At 35.4% G+C, this 21,231-nt stretch overlaps 3 protein-coding genes across 4 annotated transcripts; all 3 read left to right on the top strand.

Annotated features, from left to right (window-relative positions):
* The first annotated feature begins 208 nt into the window (after nt 1-208).
* Nucleotides 209-3,647, top strand: LOC117923558 (putative receptor-like protein kinase At4g00960). The gene is made up of 7 exons (XM_034841902.1): nt 209-1,196; nt 1,395-1,523; nt 1,825-1,952; nt 2,071-2,281; nt 2,480-2,717; nt 2,820-2,970; nt 3,044-3,647. Exons 1-7 carry the CDS (start codon nt 356-358, stop codon nt 3,389-3,391), a joined length of 2,046 nt encoding a protein of 681 aa, XP_034697793.1. The 5' UTR covers nt 209-355; the 3' UTR covers nt 3,392-3,647.
* Nucleotides 3,648-7,635: 3,988 nt separating this feature from the next.
* Nucleotides 7,636-11,226, top strand: LOC117923559 (cysteine-rich receptor-like protein kinase 15). 2 transcript variants are annotated; one of them, XM_034841903.1, is made up of 7 exons: nt 7,637-8,665; nt 9,099-9,224; nt 9,505-9,629; nt 9,764-9,974; nt 10,181-10,418; nt 10,543-10,693; nt 10,811-11,226. In XM_034841903.1, exons 1-7 carry the CDS (start codon nt 7,810-7,812, stop codon nt 11,138-11,140), a joined length of 2,037 nt encoding a protein of 678 aa, XP_034697794.1. In that variant the 5' UTR covers nt 7,637-7,809; the 3' UTR covers nt 11,141-11,226. The 2 variants fall into 2 exon arrangements, with proteins under 2 accessions (XP_034697795.1, XP_034697794.1); XM_034841904.1 differs by lacking the exon at nt 9,099-9,224 and having other exon boundaries at nt 7,636-8,665.
* Nucleotides 11,227-15,432: 4,206 nt separating this feature from the next.
* LOC117923560 (cysteine-rich receptor-like protein kinase 10) lies at nt 15,433-20,631 on the top strand. Its single transcript, XM_034841905.1, has 7 exons — nt 15,433-16,341; nt 17,939-18,058; nt 18,138-18,334; nt 18,594-18,804; nt 19,431-19,668; nt 19,963-20,113; nt 20,197-20,631. The coding sequence occupies exons 1-7, from the start codon at nt 15,543-15,545 to the stop codon at nt 20,503-20,505; spliced, it is 2,025 nt and encodes a 674-aa protein (XP_034697796.1). The 5' UTR covers nt 15,433-15,542; the 3' UTR covers nt 20,506-20,631.
* Nucleotides 20,632-21,231: the final 600 nt, after the last annotated feature.

The following is a 21,231-nucleotide window of genomic DNA, read 5'->3' as shown; positions in this document are numbered from 1 at the left end:
AGTTTTGAATTGATTTGTTATTCGATCAACTTGAATGAATTCCAGATAGCTATTTGAAATGTCAATGAAATACTGAATTTGTTGTCTCTTAACTGGGCCTAATTTCCAAGTTATTTTTCCATGGCCAGTATCATTGCTAATAGATGAAAGAATGATGATTAGTGCAAGTATCTTCTTCAGAAGGAAAAGACCAAAAGCAACAACAGTCAACGGGAAACTCTCATCCCGTGATATTCAAAGCCCACTTGGTGGTCAACTGTAGAGCCTGGTGGTCAATCCTTGAGGTCATGTATCTTCTTCCTCTCTCCTTCCTTTTCCTTCAAAAAGCCTTACAGAGAGCCAAGCTGAGAAACGAATGGAGTCTCCAAGATTACTTTTCTTCCTTTATCCCATTCTCATACTTCACCTTCTTGCTGTCACCAATGCTCAGCCAAACTTTCTCTTCTATCGGTGTTCAAACGGTGTTGGTAATTATACCAATAACAGCACCTACAAGGCAAACCTCAACACTCTCCTCACCTCCCTCTCTTCAAACAACGAAATAGATTATGGCTTTTACAATTTCTCCGCAGGCCAAAACTCGGACAAAGTCAACGCAATCGCGCTTTGCAGAGGAGACGTAATGCCAACCGCGTGCCGGAGTTGTATCAATGACTCTAGGATTCAACTCACTCGGCTCTGTCCCAACCAGAAGGAGGCAATAGGATGGTACGATAATTGTATGCTGCGATACTCCAATGACTCCATATTTGGAAAAGCCCAAAATTCGCCCTACTTTACAATGTGGAACCTTCAAAACGTCTCCAATGTGGAAGATTTCAATCAGGTTCTGGGAAACCTGATGGCCAGCCTCCGAAGCAAAGCTGCGTCTGGTGATTGGCGTCGCAAGTTCGCAACTGAAGAAGCAAATGTTACGAGTTTCCAAAGCATATATGGGCTTATGCAGTGCACTCCTGATTTGTCCGAGTTGTCTTGCAGTAATTGCTTAGAGGGCGCTATCAATGAAATTCCAAGATGTTGTAATAGGAGCAAAGCAGGGAGAGTTGTTAAACCCAGCTGTATTGTGAGATACGCAACATACCGTTTCTATTATTTTACAGCAGCTAACGCGCCGCCACCACCAGCAACACCCCCACCTTCTCCTCCCTCAGCTGATCTCTCTCCACCGCCTTTAGCTAATACCACCTCTACACAAGGTACGTACGTATCCCTACATATCTCCATGCTTGAAATTTAATCAATTCCAAGATCGAGTAGATCCTTGATTGTAAAAGATAGATATATCTGTGGTGCTCATTCTCCCTTGATTATGATTTGCAGTCGAGTGATCATCTAGATCACTGGGTTTCCAGAATTCATGGGTCTGAGTGATCTTTAATAATTGGGTTTTGCAGAACCAAGGAGTAACTCATCCCGAACCATCATCCTCATAATCGTCCCATCCGTAATTATTTTAATCATAATCCTTGTTGGCTTCATCTGTTTCTTTTCCAGAAAAAGGAGCTCAATGGAGAAGCTTGAGAGTAAGTTAAATACACTCCGTCCTTTCTTGACTTTGCTTCTTCCTATTGAAAACATGATCTTCTTGGAAAGTGACAAGGGCAGCTGATTGTCCTTTTAGTAATTTAAATATGCAAGCACGTGCTTCTCTTGCTTTACACGAAGTTGGTGGGAAGACTACTATAGACATTCATGACTTCATAATCTATTACGCTTACAAAATTTTAATAGAATTCGACTGGCTGAGATTCATGGGTAGATCTGCATGTGTAGCCAAGCACTCATTATAATGCCTGACTAATCTAACCTTCTCCTTTTGTGAAGCTAATGACGAGGATGACATTATAAATGTTGAATCCTTGCACTTCGACTTTGACACAATTAGAGTTGCTACAAATAACTTCTCTGATTCTAATAAGCTAGGACAAGGTGGATTTGGCCCTGTTTATAAGGTAATACAATATTTTCTTATAAAATTTCACCATTTCATCGAGCTTCTTAATCTAAATTTTCTTACTTTTTTAAAGGCGGCTTCAATTATTTTCCATCAATTCCTATTTTTATGTTCAGGGTAAGCTTTCTACTGGACAAGATATTGCTGTGAAGAGATTGTCTAGTGGTTCAGGACAAGGAGAATTGGAATTCAAGAACGAGGTGGTATTAGTAGCCAAGCTTCAGCACAGGAATTTGGTTAGGCTCCTAGGTTTTTGTTTGGATGGAGCCGAAAGACTTCTTATCTATGAGTTTGTGCCTAATACAAGTCTCGATCACTTCATCTTCGGTAACAACTCTTGACTTAATTTTAGATTGTGTTTTATTAACTTTATTTGTGATGCATGCCTTGATGAATTAACTTCAATGTCATTGATAATCAATAGCCACTATGGGATGTATACTCCTAAACCTTTCTAGGTTTATTTCTTTGGATGGTTTACTGCCTGTTTTAGCTTTAACTCATGTGCTTGTATTAATGATATAGATCCAATTAGACGTGAACAATTGGATTGGGAAAGGCGTTACAAAATCATAGGAGGCATTGCTCGAGGGCTTCTATACCTTCATGAAGATTCTCGACTTCGCATTATTCATCGTGATCTTAAAGCTAGCAACATTCTCTTAGATGCAGAAATGAACCCTAAAATTTCTGATTTTGGTATGGCGAGGTTATTCTTAGTGGATCAAACTCAAGGCAACACTAATAGAATTGTGGGAACCTAGTAAGTATTACAAACAAGTTAGCTTGAACCAATAATTTTAGTTTTTCTTGTTTTATTAAAAACTTTACTGTCACTGAAATTCTATATTGACATAATATGCAGTGGCTATATGCCTCCTGAATATGCCATGCATGGACACTTCTCTGTTAAGACAGATGTTTATAGCTTTGGCGTGTTAGTTTTGGAACTTGTGAGTGGTCAAAGGAATAACTGTTTTCGTGTCAGTGAAAACATTGAGCATCTCCCAAGCTATGTAAGTAATGCATGAGACATGAAAACATTACTAATCTTGCTTTTTATGTTAATACATTGTTGCATTCTTATAGGCCTGGAAAAATTGGAGGGAAGGGACAGCCACCAACTTGATAGATCCGACAATGAGGATCAGTTCAATAAGTGAAATAATGAGATGCATTCACATTGGGCTCTTGTGCGTTCAAGAAAACGAAGCTGACAGACCGACCACGGCTTCTATTGTTCTCATGCTTAACAGTTACTCTCTAAGTCTCCCAGTACCTTCACACCCTGCATTTTTTATTAATACTAGCATGAATCGGGACATGTCTTTGGAATTGGAGGATAATTCAAGGGTGGCCCAGTCGAATTATTTGCCGAGTAGATCATCCCATTTTTCAGTGAATGAGGCTTCAATCACTGATCCATATCCTCGATAAGGTGCCAATAAATGTTGACAACAGTCAAAAGCATGTGTATTACGTACAATCTTTGTAGCATTGTTTCAACTCCAAATACTGTTTCCCTATTTGGTGCTAAAAATAAAAGATGCCACATGGAGTCATCATAATGAATTAATATTTGTTTTCAGTTCTTTTATTTTGAATCTTGTATATGTTTATCATGTATAATTCATGAATTCAGAGGATTTTACTGTTAAAATGTTTGAATATCAATGACTTGTTATTTATAGAATATAGAGGTTATTTATTCGGTCTTTTTTTATACAATTAACTTAGCTTATAGTGTTGTAACATGTCTATAATTGGTTAAATCAAATTCATTTATATAGGTTTTATAGCAATTCTTCCAAAACCATTTTCTCTCTAAATTCTTCTTTTTGTTTAACTAAGTTGATTTGGTATCGGAGCTTTGAAAGCTTTAGAGCTACCATCATTCCTAAACATTTACCAAAAATCAAGCTCTATTCACTAACCTTGATATTTCTTAAACCTCAAATTCAAAAACCCCAAACCAAAATGAGAATTTTAAAAAAAATCAACTAAACCCTCTTCCAATATTTCAAAACAAAAACCTACCCTTTCTTACTTAGCCCCTTACCATCAAACTATTTCACTAAAGGCATGATGGGCTGGATTGCATGTAAGCTACTCGAATACTGATAAGTTCTCAAATGATTTAAATAGAGTTTACCAATCTCCATCAATAGCTATAATGATAAGCCTAAAATCTCAACTCCAAATAAATAATAAAAGAAGGTATATTGGTCTCTTATTACTTAGCTAAAATTAGAGAAATGTTTGATAAGTTCGTTGCCATTAGAGCGCCACTTTCATATAGAGAACGGTTGATGTTTACACTTAAGGCCTTCAAGAATGGCCTTGAGGTCAAGTCTTGATTATCAAAACACATTTTGTTTCTTCATGTTTACACTTAACAAAATGTGTTTTGATAATCACACCACTTTCATAATCAAGTTTCTTCATGTCTTACCCCTGAATGATCAAATCTTGAAGAAACTTCTTCTAGAGCACCTTGAGAATGGCCTTAACAAACTTGATTATGTAGTCACCATCTCTAAGCCTTCAACAATTCCAAAATCTTCAACTCCTCAATTTTTTTCTCAAGCTTTTGCTTTTCTCAATCAGTCCAAGGATGCATACTCAATAGGTTATGCTATCCAATGCCTCAAGTAGTTCACCAAGTCATAAATTCTTGTAATTTGAAGTTTCCAAGTATAAAAAATTTTAATTTTTGTTATTCTTGTCAATTAGACAAGAGTCATAAACCCCCTTTTGTACTCTCTGATTCTAGAGCAATAAAACTATTTGATTTAGTGCATTTTGATCTTTAGGGTCCTTCCCATATTGCTTTAATTACTCGTATAAAATATTGTCTATTAATATTCGTTAATAAATACTCTCGGTTCACATAGTTTTATCTTCTCACAACTAAAAATGAAGCTTTTTCTACCTTTCTTAAATTTAAAAATCTTATTGAGACTCAACTTGAAACAAAAACTAACTCTCTTTAAAGTAATTGGGGAGGTGAATTCAGACAACCCAAACCACTTTTTGATAAATTGGGTATTCATCATAGGCACCTTTGCCTGCATATCCCTCGGCAAAATTGTTAAGTTGAGAGAAAGAATAGACACATAATTGAGGTTGGCCTCTCCTTACTAGCACATTCTCATGTTCCTTTAACCTATTGACCATATGTTTTTCAATTTGTTGCATACCTTACAATCATATTATCAACACTAATCTTATCTAACAAATTCCCTTTTGAAATGTTGTATCACAATGTGTCTTGCATCCTAAAAATCTCTATGGGTGTTTGGTTGTGTATGTTATCCTTTACCTTCGACCTTATAAATCAACAAACTTCAATTCTGATCCACTGAATGTGTTCTACTTGGTTTCAATTCCTATCATAAAGAGTTATGTATAAAAAAATATGCTAGCAGGATTTACGTCTCTAACCTTGTTATCTTTAATGAGTTTCATTTTCCTTTGTCCACATTTACTTCCTCGCCATCCTATTCTACCTCCAAGCTTAACTCATCTTTTTTTTTTTCACCTTTTTTTTTCCTCTGTCATTCCTATTCTCACACTCAATGCCCTTTCTCCTCTACAACCAACAAACTCTTTTGCTTCTTCTCCTATTGATGCTCCTACTTCTCTTTTGCTTTTTCCTTCCTCTCTCATATCTTCTCAATCTCCCCCTTCCCTTTTATTATTTTCCTACTTGTACTCTATGGTGTTCAGGTCTAAGTCACGTAATAAAAAACGTGGAATATTCTTAATAGCATGTATTAATTATGTTGCATCTTTGCTTCGTAACCCACCTCCTCTCACTGATAGGCTATTAAGAGGATCTTAGATACTTGAAGGATATAGTCTCATTCATGGAATTTCTCTCTAGGCCTCCTCAAACTTCTCTCTTACCTGCTATATTGATGTTGATTGGGCAAGTTACCCTAATGACATAAAGATCACAAGTACTAGTTATTTCCATTTCTTTGGACCTAATCTAGTATCTTGGAATTCCAAACAAAGTAGGCAGTTGTCTCTTTATCCATGTTGAATCTGAGTATCATGGTTTGGCTAATGCAGTAACTCTAAATCATATGGATTACTACAACACTCCTTGAGGAACTCAATGTCACTTTACCAAACCCACCCCTCCTCATTTGTAAACATGTCGAGATTGATTAGAATGTTTTCAAGAACTTGTTATGAATCATACTTTATTGGTTCAGTTTACTCCTAAAGATCAATTTGTTGATACTATGACAAAGCTCCTTTCAACTCAACGATTCTTGAGCTAACAAAGCAAGCTTACAGTGCTACATAGTGTCATCAACTTCAGGGGGATGATGTATAGAATATAGGGGTTTATTCAAACTTGAGCTTTTTATAACAATTCTACTCTCCAAGATACGGTTGAGTATTTCTTACAAAAACCATTTTCTTTGTGAATTCTTCCAATTTTGACTAAAATGCAAAAGATAATATATTTTTTGGTTTCTATTGTAAATTCTTTTGAACCCAAAATAGTTTTAAGTTCTTCTTAATCAATATAAAATTACTCTTAAATAGAAATATGAAATGATTTATGTGATAGCTTATAGGAAAAACACTTTTTTATATTGAATGAAAAAAATCTTTCATTTATTGAATCATAAAAGAAAAGAATTTAATTATTTGAAATAATAAATGAAATTAGGAAATTGAATCTCACCTCCATAAATCATTTTTCAATGAAATAAAAAAATAAATTTAAAAAATAAATCAATTAATTATGATGCAAAGTGATTTATATCATGATCAACTCAAAAATCAAAGTTATTTATACTAATATATTAAAAGTTTAAAGGATATCCTTCCAGTTAACAAGTTATTTTTGAATCCAAATATGTCATGTCTACAATTATAAAAACGAACATAACTTCATTGATAATAAAAAGACATAACTAATTTAAGACATTAATTCATTTGCAGGTAAAAGTATATTAAATTAGTGAAAAATTATAAAAATATACTAGTTATCACTCTTCCTTTTTCTTTTTTTTTACACAAGATGTTACCTGATTTAAAAACAAATTCATCTGAACTGAACTCTAAATTAATGTCTACTTGTTAAAAATATATTAGTGTTAAAAAACATTGCCAAATATATCGGTATTTTAATGTAATCTTTTATATAGAGAGAGAGTTATTTATTTGTTTATTACAACAAAAAGGTTGACAAAAGAGATCATAGGAGAGAAAGCATGCCCACTTGTCATTCAAGAAAAGATAAAAGATACAATGTTGATATGAAAATATGAAGTCAATAACATTCAAAAATTCTAAAATTTCACTACTTTAAAGAGTTCAAAACTTCTAAAATTCTTCACAAAAACCCTTGGAATCCCTCCATCTAGAAATTCCTACCATTCCAAACAAGGAAAACTTCTAGAAAGGAGAATAAAGCCCAAAAAAAAATAACAAAAAGAAAAAAAAACAAAACAAAAGCAAAAGTAAAAGGTGCCCATTTAACACGCAAATGCGTGGATGGAACTAGCGAATTGTCGTCAGCCACTCAGTCTCAATCAACATGTTGAAACCGCGTGTTCACCAATATAAACGCAATCATCTTTTTCTTGTCTATTAATTAGTTGACGAGTTGACCTGTGCAAGGCCAAGGACCACAGCATAAGGACTATGCCTATGGAAATGGGTCCTTCAAAATTACAAAATTAATTTTATTTTCGTAGTTTCAACACTGAAGTTTGATCAAGATCTGAGAAAAGCAAGATTGACTTGGTTGTCAATCCCTGCTAATCACTTTCATTTCAAAGCCGTGGAGCCTGAATCTTTCCATTTAGTGAAAACCATCACAAGAAGCCATGGAGATGAGAATGGATTTTCCCAGACTGGTTTTCTTCGCTTATACCATTCTCATACCACACCTTGTTGCTGTAACAGTAGCCCAGCCTGACCTGGTCTACCACAATTGTTCAGAAAATGTTGGTACTTACAGCAATAACAGCACCTACCAGTCAAACCTCAACACCCTTCTCTCTACACTGTTCTCATACAAAGAAATCAACTATGGCTTTTACAATTTCTCCGTCGGCCAAAGCCCCAACGAGGTTAACGCAATTGCCCTCTGCAGAGGAGACATCACACAAGATAAGTGCCACAGTTGCCTCAACGACTCCAGGCTTCAGCTCCCGCAGCGCTGTCCCTACCAGAATGAAGCAATAGGAGGGTATGATGAATGCATGTTACGATACTCCAATCGGTCCATATTCAGGACTCTGGAAATTTTGCCTAGTTTTTATGTTTCAAACCCGAACAACGTCTCCAATGAAGATGTGTTCAATCAGGCGCTGAAGACCTTGTTGGACAGCCTCCGAAGCAAAGCTGCTTCGGGCAATTCGCTGCTCAAATTTGCGACAGGAGAAGCGACTGGCACTGGTGATAAAAGGATATACGGGTTTATGCAGTGCACTCCTGATCTAAATGAGTCGTCTTGCAGAAGTTGTTTAGAAGGGGCTATTAATGATGTTCCAGCATGTTGCGGTAACAAGGAAGGAGGACGAATTTTTAAGCCCAGTTGCAGCCTCAGGTTTGAAACATTCCGTTTCTATGATTTTACAGCGGCTAACACGCCTCCACCTGCAACATGGCCACCTTCCTCACCTTCTCCTTCGGATAACCTCACCCCACCCTCCCCAGCCATTGTTACACCTACCAAAGGTATGAATCTTAAAGCTTTGACCCAAGTTATCTTAAAATTTGTTACTAGTTAAGTCTTGGAAGTAATTTTAATATAGAGTTTAAGATAGTATTCTTGGAGCATGAAGCCCATTGTGTGGGCTGTAATATTTCAATCAGCAACTTGATCCAAATTTTGTGTGGTTATTTGGAGGCTTCTCAAGCCTAACATTGTGGAAATCTGAGATCAGTCTCCACGGGGGGTCACATTTTATGTGACGAATGATACTTTTAGTTCTACAAAAAATTAAGATGAAGTGACCCACGTCTAGAGAATTTTAAGTAAAAGGAAAAAATAATGATATATATAAAGAAGGGTAAAATGAAAAAGTCTTTTAATAGCTTTACCATCACCTCTGAGAGCAATTTCAAAATTCTGCAGTCAATGAATGTGGTGTTAAATTGACTTTTTCAGGAAAGAAGAGTAACACATCCCGGACCCTCATCCTCATAGTCGTTCCCACGGTTATTAATTCAGTGTTATTGATCAGCATCATCTGCTTCTTTTTAAAAAAGAGGAGGCCAAGGGGGCAGTTTCTAAGTAAGTTAATCATAGGTGCTTCATCTTTTATTGACTTTTCCTCTAGCAATTGAAATCATTTTCTTCTTGAAACCACTCCCAAGATCTTTTATAATAACATTCATGACTCCACAATGCGCATTTTTACTCACAAAGTTTTAGTATATGCTGGCTCAGATCATGATGGTGAAGTCTGCATGACTAACCAACCATTCATAAAAAGCTACACTCAAGTTATTCCATTTCCAATTTTTTTTCTCATATGTATTTGTATATATGTAACTCTATCCTTCATGTGAAGGTTTTGAGGGTGAAACTAGAACCCTGGAATCCTTGCAATTTCAGTTCAGCACCATTAGAGTTGCAACAGACAACTTCTCTGATGCTAATAAGCTTGGAGAAGGTGGATTCGGCTCTGTTTACAAGGTAATAAAACATAACCATATGAGAGAGAATATCAATGTTTTACTTTCTAACATGTGTTAAATTCAAAGTTTCTCATTCATTGAGGATGATTTTCATGAACTATTTTGCTTTCTTTTGTTGCCATATATCATCAGGGTAGGCTTTCCGATGGGCAAGAAATAGCTGTTAAGAGGCTGTCTGCTGGTTCTAAACAAGGAGAACTAGAATTCAAAAATGAGGTGCTGTTAATGGCGAAGCTTCAACATAGAAATTTGGTTAGGCTACTGGGTTTTTGCTTGGAAAGATCCGAAAGACTTCTCATCTATGAGTTTATGCCTAACTTAAGCCTCCATGGCTTCATATTTGGTACAACTGCTCGTCCTGTTCTATATTAGATTCTATTTATCAACATTTGATATGCATGGTGGGACTGATTAAAATCGAACTACATATATAAACAAGAAAAACATCTCAGACATGCTCCTGCTTACAGTTATTTTCCTTTTGTAGTTCAGGAGCCATATAAATCTTCACTTAATCACTTATATACTCATACTTGTCTGAGCATGTAGATCCAATTAAGCAGACACAATTGGATTGGGAAAAGCGTTACAAAATCATAGGAGGCATCGCTCGAGGGCTTCTTTATCTTCATGAAGATTCTCGACTTCGAATTATTCACCGTGATCTCAAAGCAAGCAACATTCTATTAGATGCAGAGATGAACCCTAAAATTTCTGATTTTGGGATAGCTAGATTATTTGCAGTTGATCAAACTCAAGAGAATACAAGTAGAATTATGGGAACCTAGTAAGTACCAAAATTAGGACTACTAGTTAACTACAACATTGAATAAATATAAATCTTGAGAGCTTTTTTTCCTTTTTCTTTTTTCCTTTCTTTCATATTTGACTTTATTGACTATGATATGCAGTGGATATATGGCCCCAGAATATGTATTGCATGGGAAATTCTCAGTTAAGTCGGACGTATATAGCTTGGGTGTGTTGATTCTGGAGATTATAAGCGGTCAAAAGAATAATTGTTTCCATGTTGGCGAGAACACTGAGTATCTTCTGACCCACGTAAGTATGAATAGAGAGGTGCATTTCTCTTTTTATGGTAATGCATACAATAATGAAAATGTTATAGAACCTCATACTTAATATTGAATATGCACATATATCCTTGCATCCCCATAGGCTTGGATTTCTTGGAGGGAAGGAACAGCAAACAGTATGATAGATCCAACATTAAGGGATGGCTCAACAAGCGAAATAATGAGATGTATCCACATTGGGTTGCTATGTGTTCAAGAAAATGTGGCTGATCGACCAACAATGGCTTCAGTAATGCTCATGCTAAATAGCTACTCTCTCAGTCTCCCAATACCTTCACACCCTGCATTTTTTTTACGTAGTAACATTGACCAGAACATTTCTTCGGGGCTGGAGCATAATTCAAGGTCGACTGATTCTGATCTTTCCCGAAGTAGTAGTCCTATTAATTCTCAATACATACGACTTGAATAACAGATGGATGATGTTGCATTTTTGAGTTATAATCTAAAGACATGCATGTTCATGTTATAATTTGTTCTCAGAAATGATTGCATCAAAACAGAATTAAAATTTTATTTAAATTCTTTCTTTTTTTTTTTCTTTTTTTTCTTTTTTCATTTTTTTCTCTCTCCACCAACCCACTACCACATGAATTATGGGGTAGGATATATGATGAAGACTTTAATGGCATCATCTAACCTTATGCCACGAGCTGTGACCTCTCCACGAGCAAATAGGAATGGGATTGTTTGATTAAAGATTGTTTATCAAAAATAAAAATTCACTATCATGATAATCAAAACTTACTCTTATTTAAATTTTGATTCATCTCTTCACGTGATGTTACGATCTAATTTCTTTACCATTTTCACTGACCAAATGCTCTTGAGAAGAAAAATGTGTAATTTATTTTTTCCTAGTTTGTAGCACATTTTTTGTCATCCCTTTTAAACGAGAAGCATTTTAATATTTAATGGTATATCTGGATGTAAAAGTAATAAGAAGCATAACATCACTTAGAACCAATATACCATTTTAATTATTTTTATCCATGTGATCCGTGAAGAATAACATCACCTTGAAAATTTGATGAAACAACTAACATTGTCCTTAAAAAAATAATTGAAATACATCGATAATAATTAAACTATAACTTTATTTCATTTAATATGGAATTGACACCAAAACAAAAACACAAAAAAATGTATCAGGGACTCTTTGAAAATGTTTTCGAAAACAACTTTCAGAAAATAGTTTTAAAATTTTTAAAAATAATTCTCATTTATTTTTAAAAACATAATTTTGTTTCAAAACTTAATATAAAAAACAGTTTTCTCTACTTTTATATATATATATATATATATAAATAATACAAAAATTGTATATCTTCAATTGTTGCTTGGACCATTTTAGAAAATACCTAAATTTTATATAGTCACCATTATATCAAAGGTGCACATAATGTCATGCTCTAATGTTCACAAATAAAGTAATTAATGTCCACAAATAAAGTTTCAAGGCTTTACACAAGTAATATCTAAGTTTAATTAAGGTAGTACCTAAGGTTAGTTAAGATCGGACCTAAGGTAGATTAAGGTAATACTTAAAGGTTACTAAGGTAGTACCTAAATGTTACTAAGGTATTACCTAAAGGTTACTAAAGGTTCCTAAGCAAGTTCCAAAACTCCAACCTGCATTTTTTTCTTTTTATCTACTTTCTTAGCAACCAAATGCAGCATTCCATCCTAAGAACGCCCAGTTAAAAAATGATTTCAATAGGCGTAACTAGGATTCTGATTTTGTTATAACAGAGCATAACTGAACGAAAAGTTGAAATCCAAAATATTGGTTTCTTTAAAAAAATATCTCATCTTCCTGTCATTTTGTTGCATTTTTCCCTAACCCCTACCCGAAAGCTGAAGATAATTAATTTTTATTTATTGCAACTAGGCTCCAAACTAATAATTTTTAACTTTTTCCTTGTTGCATTTTTTCAACATTAGCATTAGTACTTTCAACATGAACAACAATTAGTAAATTAGTTCAACATCAGTGTTATCATTTGTGAGAAAGAAATAAATAAAAGTTACAAACCAATATAACGGACCAACATTATAGTAACCTCTTCCAATCTGTGCTAGCATTTGTAAGGAGTTATGACTACAATATGAACCTGTAAAGTCATTCACATAAAAAAGAAAAGAAAAATTGAATGAAAATTCATAAGAAATAGAAGCACTACAAGATTGTGAGATTAAGACCATAAGAATTTTTCACTTACCTGATACCCATGCCAAAATACAGATACAAGGACAAATTGGGCCTCTGTTTCTAAGTTGACCTTCTAGAGAATTACAAATGTGTCTTCCATCTTCAACAACCCTATCAGTAATGACAAAAATGTGAGGCATCAAGAAGTAACGAAGTTAAAAATAAAATAAAATCTCTAAATTTAAGCTCAAAATGAAAATATTATTAGTTTAAGTTTCACTAGCAAAGATTTCAGCAGAGAATTTCAGGCTTTGAACGTTGAGAGAGGTAACAGAGAGAGGTGGAAGCGTTGGATCTAGAGGTGGCAACTGAAAATGCGACGACGACAATGAGGAAGAGGTGTTGCCCATGGTAGGTGTGACAGTGAGCATGAGAGAGACAATTTGAGGGGGATATGCTCGAGTTTCTTTCATTGAATTGACCGTCTCAAGTCAGGGTTAGGGCAAAATGAGAGAAAGATGAGAAATTTTGTTTCGGAAATAAGGAAATTTCAAATGACACTATGTTTGGGTGATGAGGAAGTCAAAGAAAGAGAGAAATGTTGTTTGGGGAATTTCAAACTGTAGTAATGCAAAGTGAATGCTGATATGGAGATTGGATAAGAGCAAAGTGGGTATAAAAAGACCACTCAGCACATAGTGTATAAAAATCATATATTTTTCCACATATTAATGGGGGAATCTTGGATTTCCAATTTTTAGGTTTTGAAAACCCTATTACCTCCAAATGGGCGACCCAAAACACAAGTTTCCCCATATAAAACCTTCCTCGCCTCAAGTGGTCAAGTCAAACTTTCGTTATCAACTCAAAACTTTATACAAACTATAAAAGGAAATGTCGAGGGAGGAGTGGACCAAGCCTTTTCCTTGTCTTCCACTTTCAATAAATAAAATGCTAAAATTTGTCATCCTTTAGACGTTGAATAAATAAAGTGATCTTAAACCTAATTGGATTAAAGAAATGAATAAAAGACCTTTTAGAGAGTTATAACTTCATTCATTTAAGTGTGTAACTTAATTATTTTTTATTTTTCTCATCAAATTAATAATAACAATTAAGTCATTTAGGTCAAATGGATGAAATCATTAAAATTGATGCCACAAAAAATAATCCCTCCTCAAATTAGGTACCCATAACTAGTGATTAAAATATCAAGATATTTCTTCGCCAATATCGGAAAATGGGAGCATGAGCATTTTCCTGCTCCCAAACCCCAACCAAAAGGTTGGGACCAACACCTACCATCCATTAAGGCAGTTCCCAACCCCCAACCAAAAGGCTGGGACCAACACCTACCATCCATTAAGGCAGTTTGCACCACACACACACACACACATATACCTACCATCCATTAAAGACAGTTTGCCCTTTGATGATTATCTCACGCGCACACACACACACATACCATCCATTAAAGGCAGTTTGCCCTTTGATGATTATCTCACACACACACACACAGATATATATATATAAAAGTGTTCATATACACAAAATATTAAAACAATCTTTTAAACAACGAATTAAATATAATTATTTTATAAATAAATAAATGAATTCATTTAATTAAGTAGAAAAAAGTTTTTAATATCATTAATATATTAATTAAATATTAAAAAATTATATATTTATTATCATTTAATACAATTAAATTAAATATAGTATAATCAAATATCACAATATTATTATTGAATAATATTTTATGTAATTTAACAATCAATATATATATATATATATATATTAATTTCTTCAACAAAACAACTTTAAAATGCATATTATACTTCTAATTTCATTTATAATAGCTTTGTTTCATATTTTTATAAGTTTTGATCAATTTTAAACCAATCAATATTTTTCATCATAATATTCATAGATATATCTTCGATATATCCGTAAAATGAAACTAGTGATATATTCGTGATTACCAATATTTTTATCCTTGTATAAAACCCACCTCGATCAAGCAGTCAATTCAAACCTTCATGATCTACCTAGAACTTTATACTAACTATAAAAAGGGATGATTCAAAAGGGATCAGGTCCAAGCCTTTTACCAAGTCTTCAAAAATATAAAATAAATTTTACAAATTAATTAATTGCACTTCTTACCGTTTTACTTTTAAAAATAGAAATTCATATAAAATAAAAATAAAACTCTTAATAGAATAGGTAGGGACTTATTTATGTTCTTAAAAAAATTACAAAAAAAATTAAAATTTAAAATACTTTTCTAATTTTAAATTTTTTTTAAAAAATAATTCTTAAAAATAGAAAATATTTTTTATTTTAAAAATTAAAAGCAGATTTTTATTTTTCAAAGTACACTTTAAAGGTCTAGTCAACAATCCATGTTACGTCAGTTAAAGGCGAATTACTGATGAGAACGCGAGTACGGTGATTAGGAATTATGGAAATGTTCTCTTGTAAGATGATGAAAAGGTCAGTATTTGAGGCGTTCTTCTAATTTGAAATTTCTAAGTTTGTGGTAGCACGTCTCTTCTGAGGAAAGAGAGAGAAGGCAACTTGTGCACCAGACAGCTAAAGAAGAAGGGCTCTAGTTCTCTTGTACACAGTTTTCTTTTCATCAAACTTGCAATTTTCCTTGATGGGTTCCGACTTGTTTAGCACCAGAGCCTTTCTATTGTTCTTGATCTCAATCTTTAGCCTTATCGTCTTCGCCAGTGGGCAATTATCATACCTCTACAGCTCTTGTGGCAGTGAGACACCCGATGGGGATTACAAAACTAATCTCACTTCCCTCTTGGATTCTCAACCTTCTAAAGCTTCCACCTACACCTTTTACAATGATACCTTGAACCAAATCTACAGCCTCTATCTATGCAGAGGCGACGTTAACGCTACTACCTGCCAGAGTTGTGTGAAAACTGCAGGCCAAGAAATCCAGGAGCAGTGCCAGTATAATAAAACAGCTATCATATGGTATGATGAATGCATGTTACGTTACTCTAATGAAGACTTCATTGGAACTATGAACACTTCTCCAGGCTTCTTAATGTACAATGTGAACAACAGAACTGATTCCGGTGAAAGGGATGTGGGCGCTCTATCTTTGATGGATCAGCTGAGGGGAGAAACTCCATATTCGGAGCTCATGTTTCAGACAGATGAGAGACCGTCCACAGATAACGCGTCTCTAATTTTATATGGGCTGGCGCAGTGTACTAGAGATATCAACACTACTTCATGCTATAACTGTTTATTTGACCTGTCGTCGATGATCCAAGAGTGTTGCCAAGAGAAGGTAGGATGGCGTGCTTTGGGTCCAAATTGCAATATAAGGTATGAACGGTACCGCTTCTATGCTGATCCAGCCTCTCCTGCGCCTGCTCAGCTGCCGCCTCCGCCTCCGCCTACTGCAGAGCCACCTCCTCCTGATAACCCAGGTGAGTTAAATATATGTGTAATTGCTCACAAATTTAGCAGAGTTATGTCTCCTTTGGGTGGTCAGAAAGTATTACCAGAAATCTCTTATTTGGTCTATCCCTAAAAAAATACCAAAATAAAAACTCAAGAATGATTAAATTATTTTGAAATTTATGCATTTTTTTAGGTCTACAATGAAAACTATTTTGAGAAGCATGTAAACAAATTTACAAACTATATAATTATTTTTTTATTTTAATTTCTTGGCTAATTTCCTCTCATTTTTCCATTGTTTTACGAAGTGTAGGATCTAGATAGAGCCTAAAATATATCTTGTAAGGGACAGACTTGGACATCATTTCTATAGACGACCCATTAACCATTAGCCTAGTCAAGTGGGTGGTTGCTCTTTACCCTAGTTAAAACAGATATTTTTGAAGGCCAAGAGCTTAGAAATATGGGGGCCTGGCAGAGGTGGTTGGTGGGAATCTGGGATTGGAAAAAATGGTGATTGGTGAGCATGTGGGTTTGAGTTGATCCAATCGAGGTATTGGGAGCTGACCCTGACTAGGAGCAAGGTCTAACATTTAAGCTTGAAGGAACTCATCAGATTGGTGTTAATATGGGGATTTAGTCCTGCCAGAGGTGGCTGGTGGGAATCTGGGATAGGAATAAATAGTGATCGGTGAGCATGTGGGTTAGAGTTGATCCAATTGAGGTATTGGGAGCTGACCCTGACTCGGAGCAAGGTCTGAGATTGATGCTTGACAGAACTCATCAGTTTGGTGTACGTATGATGATTTGGCCCTGGCAGAGGTGGTTGGTGGGAATCTGGGATTGGAATAAACGGTGATTGGTGAGCACGTGGGTTCGAGTTGATCCAAATTAGGCATTGGGAGCTGACCCTGACTAGGAGCAAGGTCTGAGATTTAAGCTTGACGGAACTCATCAGATTGGTGTTTGTTGGGAGGTGCTAGTCAGGTTGACAAGCACGTGGGTCCAGGGAAGACTCAAGAAAGGTAAGGCCTTACATTTGGTTTGGGATTTGATGTTCAAACTGGTGAACTGGGAAGTCTATACATATAAGGTTGTGCTGGTGACCTGGGATTTTGTATTGGCTTTAAGAAGTAAGTAGGAGATTCTCTTAACTTGGGATTTTATATTGGCTCTCAGGAAGTCTGGCGAAGGTTAGCTAGGGATTTAGTGTGACTTGAACCATATAAAGAGAATTAGTTTAATTTCATCGACAGCCAATTGATTTTCAAATGATATGATTAATGTTGCTAGACTATTAATTCAAATCTCAAGACGGTCATGTTGGAGGAGAGATTTGTTAGGTTAGGAACAAAGCCACTACTCAGGAAAACAGTGGTTCAAGAAGTAAGGCCTTAGATTTGTATGCTTCTCACGATTTGATATGATTTGGCTTTGGTATGACCTTGACAATATAAAGAGAACTAACTTGGCCTCACTAACAGTAAATTAATTTTCAAATGTGATGACTAATGTCCATGCATAACTCCAACCACGCGGTTGTTGGAGAATCATAATCAAATAGTTTGTTGAAGAATGACAAACAAATTTCTAACTATATATACGTGTATAATGTAATGGCAGGAGGGGAAGGAAACAACACCATAAAGATCGCGATCATCACTGTATCAGCAATTACAGGAGCTGCAGTTGTCTTGGGTTTCTTCCTTTATTTTTCATTCTTTAGCAGGAAGAGCAGACGAGGTATGTATGATTGAGCTTGTCTATTAATCACCACACTGTTGAATATTGCTATTAAATTTTGGTGCCGGCACTGATTCAGGGGAGCAGAAAAGTGAAGAAATTCTGTTAAATGTGTTGGACCGTCCAACCGGCACACACTTTATGGAAGGGCATATGCATGATCAAGACAACACTGTAGAAACTTACTACTTCAATTTAACCACCATACTGGCTGCTACAAACAATTTTTCTGATTACAATAAGCTTGGAGAAGGGGGTTTTGGCCCTGTTTACAAGGTTAAAGAAACATATATTTTTCATATTGAAGAAAAATGATAAGTAATGGAAGTGGGGTTCACTTGACAGATTAATATGACATTTGATTTTTAGAATAGAAAAAATCTTAATTACCTTGAAAAGGGTAACTGAGAGAGTTACCCAGACAAATGCGTAATGAGCTGGCTGTGAACCTTGCTATCATGTGAAAAAATGGTAGTGCTTGGCTGTTAAGATATGATACAATTTCTTTGGTTGTGAAAGTTTGAAATTCTGTCAGGGGAAGCTGCTTGATGGAAGGGAAATAGCTGTTAAAAGGCTTTCAACGAAATCAGGACAAGGTCTTGAGGAGTTCAAGAATGAAGTTATGTTAATCGTTAAACTTCAACACAAAAATCTTGTGAGGCTGTTGGGTTGCTGCATGGAGGGAGACGAGAAGCTCCTGGTCTACGAGTACATGGCTAATACGAGTCTTGATGCTTTTTTGTTTGGTTTGCTCTTCCTCTCTCTTTCTCTCTATACAATTAATGAATTTTAATGAATAACAAACTTAGAATTTTTAAATTATTGAGCCTCAAGTCTTTTTGTCCAATATTACAGCTGAGCTTTGCAGCTTTTGTTTGCAACCATTACAAATTCATCCACAGTCCAAGTCCCTGGAAATTTTGATTTAGTCTTGACCAACCCCAATTAGCCTGCTTGGTTACAACTGAACTAGTTTGAAGTTTTCAAACCTTGTCATGGAACACCATAGTTTCAAATTCAGGGCTTCAACAGGCTAAAAAGGCCACTTGAGTATGCAAAGAGCACTTCATAGTCGATGAAGCACAGGCTTGAGTAAGATGAATCAAATAAGATGGCTATGTGCATTGAACTCCTTGGCCAGAACATTAGAAATTTTAGGCCTATGATAAGATCAAGTGTGCCCTGACCTCAAATAGGTAAAAGGGATGCTCTGGGAACCTATCAATTATAAAGTTTAGGTTGGACCTGGTTCCAATTCTTAGAAAAGTAATAGTCAGGTTACATTTCAAAATAAGTTGCCTTTCTTCTGTTACTTTCAAAATTGTTGTAGGATTTTTTTCTTTCTTCCAAAAACAAAACTTCTCCCTGGCAGATCCAACAAAATGCAAGGAACTAGACTGGGATAAGCGAGCAGCCATTGTTCGTGGAATAGCAAGGGGGATCCTGTATCTTCATGAAGACTCTCGTCTCAAAATCATCCACAGGGATTTGAAAGCAAGCAATGTTTTGTTGGATGAGGAAATGAATGCAAAGATCTCAGACTTTGGCACTGCTAGGATTTTTGGCAGCAAGCAACTTGATGCTAACACCAACAGAGTGGTCGGTACATTGTAAGTCATCTTGCTGTTTTGAACTATTAAACTGAACTAAACTAAACAATTAATTAAAAAAAAAAAAGTGATTATTTCCAAAGATTTTAGATCTGTTTTCAGTAAAATTACCCCTACATAAGCAAATTGCAGAGGAAAAAGAAAATGGCATTTCCCCATGATCATGATGTTCTCAATGTCTCTTTTGCTCAGTGTTTTATTTCAAATTACATTTTGAGTTATTTTAAGCACTGCTGTTGATTGCTTTACTCCATTCTGATGCTGAACTGTACCTCAAATTTTGTTTCCCAATAGTGGGTACATGGCACCAGAGTACGCAATGGAGGGACTATTTTCTGTGAAATCTGATACTTACAGCTTTGGAGTTCTATTGCTAGAAATCTTGAGTGGGAAAAAGAACAGTGGATTGTATAGCACGGATCATTCCCAAAACCTTCTATCTCATGTAGGCTTCTCTTTCTTCATCTCTATGTTGTGATCTTACTTTATTTTCCCCATTTACGAAGATCTCCATTATCTTGCCAACAGGCATGGCAGCTGTGGAATGAAGACAAGGGACTTGAATTTATAGATAGGAACTTAGTTGACAAATGTCCTGTAAGTGAGGCTGTCAGATGGATCCATATTGCTCTGCTGTGTGTTCAGGAAGACCCCAATGATAGACCACCTATGTCATCAGTTGCTCTCATGCTTGGAAGCAAATGGGTCAACCTTCCCCAACCATCAGCACCCCCATTCTCAGTGGGAAGATCTTTCATGTCTGATCTATCTTCAACAAGCGGGTCGGGGTTAGGTTTTCTCATTTCAGATCAATCATCCACTAGTGCCTCTGTTTAGTTCGGAGGTTCATTGCATCATACTTGAGCTCATACCAGTATACCTTGATTCATAATTTCAATTTCAGGAACACAGTGATGTACCAATAAGATAGAATAGCCTGCCACTTGTCAGTGCAATTTTTTTCCTTGGTTTTTTCCGGTGGATCAGACCAACTTTTGAATAGGTTCTACTGAAATTTTCTCACCAATCAGACCTCATTTTTGCAAAAATATCTTACTGTCTTTAGATTATACTCAAAGCCATTTAAATTCTGATTCTCTTGAATATACTTCCAACAACCAATTTTTTATAATTGTTTCTCTTCCCTTCCAACTCTATTTTGTTTCTTTTTATATCAGCTCATTGATAAATAAAAGAATCAGAATCTGCTTAGCTTCAACTACAAATTATAACTCCCCATAATTTTTAGCTCCAACTAGTAATTACAACTCAGCACAAGTTCTATAATTCTAACTAATTAAAGATCTAGCCATGTCTTCTTCTTCTTTATTAGGGAAAAAGAGTTCGCATCTCATTAACAGAAAGTATCAACTAATTAGATATTGATTCTGAGGAGCTAAAGTATAATTGGAATTTCATAATGATCTCATTGACTGCAATACTGCAGATGCACATCCTTCCACAGGAAGGGATGTCTACCAATATGATGGATCCCATATTGAGGATGGGATTGTGAGCAAAATAACGAGATGCATCGGCATTGGTCTACTGTGTGTTCCAGAA

Source organism: Vitis riparia, chromosome 10 (genome assembly GCF_004353265.1).
Source record: "Vitis riparia cultivar Riparia Gloire de Montpellier isolate 1030 chromosome 10, EGFV_Vit.rip_1.0, whole genome shotgun sequence".
Lineage (NCBI taxonomy): Eukaryota > Viridiplantae > Streptophyta > Magnoliopsida > Vitales > Vitaceae > Vitis > Vitis riparia.
Note: the sequence above shows the minus strand (reverse complement) of the source record. Positions and strands in the feature narration are given on the sequence as shown.

What these genes read in the sequence shown, in the direction of transcription:
- LOC117923560 (XM_034841905.1), top strand. Translation starts at nt 15,543, where the DNA reads ATGGGTTCCGACTTGTTTAGCACCAGAGCCTTTCTATTGTTCTTGATC. An exon ending in TCTTGATGCTTTTTTGTTTG is followed by an intron (nt 18,805 to 19,430) that starts GTTTGCTCTTCC and finishes TCTCCCTGGCAG; the next exon opens with ATCCAACAAAATGCAAGGAA. An exon ending in CCCAAAACCTTCTATCTCAT is followed by an intron (nt 20,114 to 20,196) that starts GTAGGCTTCTCT and finishes TCTTGCCAACAG; the next exon opens with GCATGGCAGCTGTGGAATGA.
- LOC117923558 (XM_034841902.1), top strand. Translation starts at nt 356, where the DNA reads ATGGAGTCTCCAAGATTACTTTTCTTCCTTTATCCCATTCTCATACTT. An exon ending in GATTTGGCCCTGTTTATAAG is followed by an intron (nt 1,953 to 2,070) that starts GTAATACAATAT and finishes TTTTATGTTCAG; the next exon opens with GGTAAGCTTTCTACTGGACA. An exon ending in TCTCGATCACTTCATCTTCG is followed by an intron (nt 2,282 to 2,479) that starts GTAACAACTCTT and finishes TTAATGATATAG; the next exon opens with ATCCAATTAGACGTGAACAA.
- LOC117923559 (XM_034841903.1), top strand. Translation starts at nt 7,810, where the DNA reads ATGGAGATGAGAATGGATTTTCCCAGACTGGTTTTCTTCGCTTATACC. An exon ending in GATTCGGCTCTGTTTACAAG is followed by an intron (nt 9,630 to 9,763) that starts GTAATAAAACAT and finishes ATATATCATCAG; the next exon opens with GGTAGGCTTTCCGATGGGCA. An exon ending in CTGAGTATCTTCTGACCCAC is followed by an intron (nt 10,694 to 10,810) that starts GTAAGTATGAAT and finishes GCATCCCCATAG; the next exon opens with GCTTGGATTTCTTGGAGGGA.